Source organism: Centrocercus urophasianus, unplaced genomic scaffold (genome assembly GCF_019232065.1).
Source record: "Centrocercus urophasianus isolate 14NV4802_14NV808 unplaced genomic scaffold, USGS_Curo_1.0 seq_14, whole genome shotgun sequence".
Lineage (NCBI taxonomy): Eukaryota > Metazoa > Chordata > Aves > Galliformes > Phasianidae > Centrocercus > Centrocercus urophasianus.
This window is the reverse complement of record NW_024884586.1, coordinates 46,053,292-46,061,400: the sequence shown is the minus strand read 5'-3', so window position 1 is coordinate 46,061,400 and position 8,109 is coordinate 46,053,292. Positions and strand designations below refer to the sequence as shown.

Here is an 8,109-nt window from a genome sequence, read left to right as displayed (position 1 = left end):
TGTCAAAACAGGAGTACAATGTGCTCCTGCAGAACTGCTAAGGCATGAGTGAGTGATGTCTCCTCTTTTGATTACGGCCCTTGAAAATGAAGATACAAGTTGCATGCAGGGAACCCAGGAGAAAGCAATGGGCATGTGAAGAAAACAGTGCCTTTGAGGGTAGGTTGAACGATTTTAGGCCATCTTACAGAAGAGATGTTGAAGGGGAAGCAAAATAATTTTCATATCTGTAAAAGCAGTGGGCAAAGAAAAAATAGAATAGTGTTCTCTCTCATATCCACAATCAATAGGAATAGAAATGATTGGTTTAAATTGCGAGAAAAGAGACTTCAGACACAGAAAGGCCGACTAAGTAACCTGTTGAGTCCTTTTCTGATCTGATCCTACGATTACTCGCACGCTAGCTGCTTTACAGTCCTTTATTATTGCCAGTTAGGGAGCACTGTCTGTTAGGAAAGGTGGCTGCATATAAAAAGTAGTGTGGAACGGAATGCCTGAATTGCACAACGCACCAGTTGATGTAGTCAGCATTAGTGATACCACCCTCAGCTTGTCATCATTCCTCAGCAAACTTTCAGAAGGAAATGGGAGAGTGCCTTGAAACCACTTAATTATGAAATAATTATTCCTTGAAACACCAAGGGCTGGTTTAATCAGCGTTACAAATTTTCTTGGTTTTGTTGAGTCTCATCAATCTGATCAGCCCTGTTCCAGCTGTGACATGGTGCGATCAGCTTCTTTAGTTCTTAAATCGGGGGAAAAAAGAAAAAAAGCAAACCTCTAAAATTACACGGGCAATCCTAAAAGTGGCATCTGAAAACGTGCCAAAGATTAAACAGCCCAAAGGTGAATAAAGTCACGTGTTTTTTAAGCTCATAATTTTAAACCTGATTTCTAATTTTGGACTTGGGATTTTGGAACTTCTGGTTTGGCAGTACTGCATTACTGTGCCCTATATACTGCTGTTCTAAATATTTCCAAATGACTGCTCCCACATTTGTATAATTTGCAGAAAACAAGTTACACCGACTTGCAGATTTTATTTTTCATGGGAAAAAAAAAATGTATTTAAGAGAAAAATGAAATGTGGTTGTCTTTCAAATAAAAAGCATCTACATGCAAAAAGTGAAAGTATCCAAATACAAAATAACTCATGAAGTTACATGGCTCCCCCCACATGGAGTACTGTTTTTAACACAACAGCACCTCGTCAGAAAAATCTGTTGTCATTTCAAACACTGGTGGTTCTTGTCTGCATTCCAGTTACCTCCGTAGATTCAAAAATAGAAACGAGATGAAAAAGTTGCAGTGATGAAAGGGCAGTGTGATCAAGTATTACTTGTTCTTGGAAAAAAACAGTTGTTGCTTAGATTTTTCTGTGCTGGGTGATACATTGTAAAATACTTCACTTCTGCTCGCCAGTACAATCTGATTTATGCTATTTTCTGAACAGTTTTGCAAATGGCTAATAACCTCCAGAATTTAAGATCTAAGATGTTCTGATCATCAGACCTTAGCTCCTGTATATGGCAGGCCATCAAATTTTAACTTTATTATCTTTATGGACCAAGAAGCTGATGTCTGATTAAACAGTAACTTGTGTTCAATCCTATTTTTATACTATATTGCCTTATGAAATATATGGGAAAAAAATCTTCCTGTTATCAAGATAAGGATATGGGCTGAGCGCTCAGTTCCGTTCCAGATACTGAGCTCTTGCTTCACAGAAGTCTAAATATCAGCTCCAGCTCCGTCTGGGTGATGCAATGGAGAATAGCCTACAGCATATTGCATAACTGCCAAGCAGGAGACACGGGTGTATGGTCAATCCTGAACACAAGTAAGTGCATCAGAAAGGGGCCTGCATACTTCCAGAGTACTGTCTGGATGTTCTGGGAAATACGGCTTACAGATTCAGGACGGGGAATCCAGCAGAAGTTTCTTTAAAAGGAAAATCAGACTTGTGTCCTCAGCATAAAACTCACTCTCTAATTTCTGAACCAGTCTGTTTGGCTCACCTGTAACATGACTGCATATGAAGCAACATAAAAGAAAATCCTCTGGCTCTTCCCATATAAGAAGATGACTGTAGAGATGAGTTGGTGCACAAATTGTGCTGCAAGTCTTAAGAGAAGTGCTGACAAAAAGCAGGCTTGTAATAGCTCTGCTGAGAAGAGAGAATAAGTCTAATGAGGTTCTGGAGGCTGTTCTCTCTAGTTAAGACTGGACTTTCTCTAAGGACATCTGTAAGAGATGAGCAATGATGACAAAATCACATCAATTTTTGGTTGGAAACAAAAGTTTAAAAAGCAGCTTAGACCTGCTTGTGTTGTTACACAAGAAGAAAACAGCAGCCGTGTGCTCAGCTGAAAAAGAAATGCTTCTGCAGGGGGCTAAATTAAGTATTTGGTAGCCTGAGTCCACAGATCTTTTGATTTTTCCTGATATTGTCCATGATTGCCCATGATTTGCACTATTAACATTAAAATGCACTCCTCCAAGACGTTTCCCTGACATTTACTACAGTGAAACTCCAATTACAATCTTAAAATACATAGGTGATAATAAGGTAAGCAGTAATTCAATGACTATGAGCAGCTTTTTAGTGGGTTATCAGCGCATCTGGGTATCTGCACAACTACACCTGGGACATATTAGTAATCGGACAAAGGGAACCATTACCCCAAACAGGTTTTGTCTGGAGCTGTTGTGCCTGGGCTGATAAAATATGATTAAAAGCTTTTGGTCAAATTCAAGAAATCTCATTTCTGAATCAGTTTGATTGCAAATATATTTAAATAAGATATCAAATTAATTTTAATACAAAGCCTGCTAATCATGCGAATCAATATTTTTGCGTTATTTCCTGGTTCATTTGTTCTCTCCATTTCTTTTTATACATACGTTTTTGAGGCAAGAATCCTCTTTTTGCTCTGAAATAAGAGTGTCTGAGTTGTACTGCATTTACCAAAACAGGATTCTCATGCATCACCAGTGCTCCTGAGGATAACCCTCAGAAGGGTACCAATAAAAAATGACATCTATTTTTCACCTGAAGCTGAGTTTATCAGCCAACTCTCTTTGTATTGCTCCAGCACTTTTCTCTGCTCCCTAAGATACAATCAACTGAATGAAGTAGTAGGGAATTACAGGAAGAGATATTTTAGTGATGAATCAGTCACTGGTTTGACTACAAGAGAAATCGACACCCTTCCCATCCAAGAAATATGCGTATGGGATGTACAGAGAAGCTCCTGCTGGAGGTATGGAGACTGACAGCTTCCATTTTCCATCGATTTCTTCTGGATTTCTCCAAGGTCAAAACCTCTGTACTAAAAAGGACTGGGACCCATGGAAGAATAATAGTTATCTAAGTACGTTCGTTATTTAGCTTCAGAAATTGAAGCCTTTCTGTCCCCAAACTACACACACACATGCTACGTAAAAGAAGTGGAAACTTCACGTCAGATAAAAAAGCTTTGGAAAACACACTAATTGAAGCAAGGCTCTTTTTGAAAGTATGTAATAACTACAAGGGCATAAATCATCCTGGTAAGAACTGTGACATTTTCTATGAGGGCTGCTACAACAAAATGCTAAAGGCCGGGGACAAAATTAACCAAAGATGACTTGAACGGTGCATTTAATCCTTTCACATAACACAAAAAGTCTGTGGCTAGCAGACTTGTAGCTGCACTTCTAACGTGGCTATCCACGAGGGGAAGAGGGATCTCAGCGTGCTGTTTTGCTGTTTGCTGTAACTGGAACGTTTTGAAGTGTTAGTCTCCAAGTTAGGAGGAATAACATGGAGGAACCACGGCAGATTTTCACGTTTTTCTTCAAAGCCCTTGCCTAGCTCCAAGTTAATATCCTCATCGCTTTTGCTAAATGTAGGCGTGACGACATCTTACATTAGCACAACAGACAAAAATTTGGAGACATTTCAAGAATGGTCACCACGCAGCCATAGGCAGCAATAGGGCTCCCAACGGCTCCGCTTCTTCCAGAGGGGAAAGCGAGGTGCCTTCCTCTCTCCCACCTGGGAGCCCACGAACGGAAACTCGGGGGGTGCCGAGGGCGACGGGCTGAGGAGCCGGTGGGGGCTGCAGCTGTCAGCCTGCCAAGTTAAGCCGACATAAGGCTAAACGTCGCTTCAGCCCCACCCGCTGCGGCAGTGTCACCCCACTGCCCTCTGCCAGAGGGAGCAGAAGCTTCTTGCTTCCTCACAAGGGTCGCCGCGGGGGAAGGCGGGGGGGTGGGGTGACTCGCGACCCCGCACCCTGAAGGAAAGGGGCAGGCGGGCAGCAGAGCGCGATCCGCGGACGGGAGGGGGGAGAAGTTGTGTGAGTCGCGACCAAATATGGGTAAATTCCCCACCAGCTGGCGGCTGGCTGGGACGTGACATGTTTGAGTGAACTTTCAGGAATTACAAACACTACGAGCACCGAGCGCGGGCCGGGCCGGGCCGAGCCCCCGAAAGGCAGAGCCCACCCGCCACAGCCCTCACAGCGTCGCCCGGCCTCCATTGGATAACGCTCATGTCAATCATTCGCATTACGTCTAACGTCCACTAGAACTTTCTAGCAGAATTACGGGGCGGGGGCGGGGCGAATGAGGAGCGCGCGTTGTGATTGGCCGAGGGGAGTGGCGCACCCTAGAAAGCGAGACGGATCGAGAAAAAACAGGAAGAACTCCGATCTGGCTGCAATATGCGGGAGAGGGTTGGGCTGGCGAGTGGGCGCCACGCTTCTGATTGGACAGGAGGCAGGGGGTGGGCGCTCTTCGGCCAGTCCCGGAGGTGATTGGTCAACTGCGGCAGTCGGGAGTCTGGATTGGTCCTCAGCATTCTGGCAGGTTCCAGAAGAAGGCTGAGCGGGCTATAAAGAGGGCGCGAGCGGCGCCACAACGGCACATCGCGCCGCAGACAGCAGCGGGAGCGGGGGGAGAGACGTGACTGCGGGTGAGCGAGCAAGTGACATCCCAGAGGAATCCGTCATCATGTCTGGCAAAGGGCCGGCCATCGGCATCGATCTGGGCACCACGTATTCCTGCGTGGGTGTCTTCCAGCATGGCAAAGTGGAGATCATCGCCAACGACCAGGGGAACCGCACCACACCCAGCTATGTGGCCTTCACTGATACAGAGCGCCTCATCGGGGATGCTGCCAAGAACCAAGTGGCGATGAACCCCACCAACACCATCTTCGATGCCAAGCGTCTCATCGGCCGCAAGTACGATGACCCCACGGTGCAGTCAGACATGAAGCACTGGCCCTTCCGTGTGGTGAACGAGAGCGGCAAGCCCAAGGTGCAAGTGGAGTACAAGGGCGAGATGAAGACCTTTTTCCCAGAGGAGATCAGCTCCATGGTGCTCACCAAGATGAAGGAGATTGCTGAGGCTTATCTGGGGAAGAAGGTACAGAATGCTGTTATCACAGTGCCCGCTTACTTCAATGACTCCCAGCGCCAGGCCACCAAAGATGCTGGTACCATCACTGGCCTCAACGTGATGCGTATTATCAACGAGCCCACAGCAGCTGCTATTGCCTACGGCTTGGACAAGAAAGGTACTCGGGCTGGAGAGAAGAATGTGCTCATCTTTGATTTGGGAGGGGGCACTTTTGATGTGTCCATCCTTACCATTGAGGATGGCATCTTTGAGGTGAAGTCCACAGCTGGGGACACCCATCTGGGTGGGGAGGACTTTGACAACCGTATGGTGAACCATTTTGTAGAAGAGTTCAAGCGTAAGCACAAGCGTGACATCGCTGGCAATAAGCGAGCAGTGAGGCGGCTGCGTACAGCTTGTGAGAGGGCAAAGCGTACTCTGAGCTCTTCCACGCAAGCCAGCATTGAGATTGACTCCCTCTTCGAGGGCATTGACTTCTACACCTCCATCACTCGTGCCCGCTTTGAGGAGCTCAATGCTGATCTTTTCCGTGGTACCCTGGAGCCGGTGGAGAAGGCCCTGCGTGATGCCAAGCTTGATAAAGGCCAGATCCAGGAGATTGTGCTCGTGGGGGGCTCCACTCGTATTCCTAAGATCCAGAAGTTGCTGCAGGACTTCTTCAATGGCAAAGAGCTCAACAAGAGCATCAATCCAGATGAAGCTGTTGCCTATGGTGCGGCTGTGCAAGCAGCTATCCTCATGGGAGACAAGTCTGAAAATGTGCAAGATCTGCTCCTGTTGGATGTCACCCCCCTGTCCCTGGGCATCGAGACAGCTGGTGGAGTGATGACTGCTCTCATCAAGCGTAACACCACCATTCCCACCAAACAAACGCAGACCTTCACCACCTACTCAGACAACCAGAGCAGTGTCTTAGTCCAGGTGTATGAAGGTGAGAGGGCTATGACAAAGGACAACAACTTGCTGGGCAAGTTTGACCTAACGGGCATCCCCCCAGCACCCCGTGGAGTCCCTCAGATCGAGGTAACTTTCGACATAGATGCTAATGGTATCCTGAATGTCAGTGCTGTGGACAAGAGTACAGGGAAAGAGAACAAGATAACCATCACCAATGACAAGGGTCGCCTTAGCAAAGATGATATTGACCGTATGGTGCAAGAGGCAGAGAAATACAAAGCAGAGGATGAAGCCAACAGAGATAGGGTGGGAGCCAAGAACTCCCTTGAGTCGTATACTTACAACATGAAGCAGACGGTGGAGGATGATAAACTGAAGGGAAAGATCAGCGACCAGGACAAGCAGAAAGTGCTCGACAAGTGCCGGGAGGTGATCAGTTGGCTTGACCGAAACCAGATGGCAGAGAAGGAAGAGTACGAGCACAAGCAGAAAGAGCTGGAGAAACTCTGCAACCCGATTGTCACAAAACTGTACCAGGGAGCTGGAGGAGCCGGGGCAGGTGGCTCTGGTGGCCCAACCATTGAAGAAGTAGATTAAAAGGACTCAACTAGAGACTGGTTTATGGACAGTCACTCCATTCTTTGCTTTATATTTTTTTTTTTTCTAACGTTTAAGAAAAACGTCATTGCCAATAACAGAGTTTATTCTGTTGGGTGTGTATAAAGGCAGATCTATCAGCTTGGTTTTGATAAAAGGGAAGGCACGTCCTGCTTTATAAGGTTAGTAATAGAGAAGTTTTGTTAATTCAGATACAGCTGATTTGTATTCTGGATGTTTGTCTCTGTTTTAAATGTCTCTTCTAAAGTAACCACTCGACTGTTGCAGTTGACAAGTTTCAAGTTATGCATGGAAAAAAAAACTTTATGAAAGATGAGAAATGCCAAGTGCAGCTTCTGGAGATTTTGGTAATAAATAAAACTTATTTAAAGCAGAAACCTATCTTTCTCCTTTCTCTAACGGGGCTGGGGCTGGGGTGGTGGTGAGGGAGACCCCGAGCGGGGTTGAGGCAGTGGGGTTTTGTTATGGGGGGATAGGAGGCTCCTGGAAGGGCTGGCGGAGAGGTTTCCCTGTGCTGCCTCAGAGCCGGGCTGGCAGGGAGGCCAACGTGGGGCCCAGGGCGGCTCGCTATGTTTGTGCCTCCAAAAGCAAGGGCAGCGAAGGGATCCCTGCTCGCTGGCAGCGGGGCTCGGTGCAGCCGTGTCCAGTGCGTTACCGAGTTATTTTCGGGTTGCTCGCGCGCAAGCAGAGCTGTTGTTACTTTCCTGAGTGTTTTTCCCTTGCTGAAGATGATCGAAAGTAAAGCTGCCAAGGATTTCTTGTGCTGTTAACGCTGAATAGGGAGCGAGCTCGGATGACGAAGTCGGTAGCATAGGCAAATTTAGTGGTAGTTCAGCCTGTCTAGTTTTCCTACAAACTGTCTCCAGAGCTCTTGATGCGTTATGGAAAGGAAAACCGCAGTGTTTGAAGGCAGAGGAGCCTGGAACTAACGAGCTGTGCTGGAAGAGCCCGCTGATACGCACTTTTTGAGCTGCCTTGTCCTTTAAGGGGAAAAAAAAAAACAGCTCGGAGGAGCGAGCGGAGCAGCTGCAGGAAACGAGTGTGTTTTGGTCCGGTGACTCTTGGTCAGGGGAGAGCTTGCCAGGGTGCTTCGATCCCTGAGGCAGGCTGGTGATACAGGAAGCAGCCCTATAGATCGTTTTGTTATAAGAGCCAGGCTAAAATAAGCTTGTGCAGCGTTTATTG

At 46.8% G+C, this 8,109-nt stretch overlaps 1 protein-coding gene across 1 annotated transcript; it reads left to right on the top strand.

The window, feature by feature from the left end:
- The first annotated feature begins 4,899 nt into the window (after positions 1–4,899).
- On the top strand, positions 4,900–7,301 carry HSPA2 (heat shock protein family A (Hsp70) member 2). Its single transcript, XM_042813982.1, has one exon. It carries the CDS (start codon positions 4,999–5,001, stop codon positions 6,901–6,903), a length of 1,905 nt encoding a protein of 634 aa, XP_042669916.1. The 5' UTR covers positions 4,900–4,998; the 3' UTR covers positions 6,904–7,301.
- Positions 7,302–8,109: the final 808 nt, after the last annotated feature.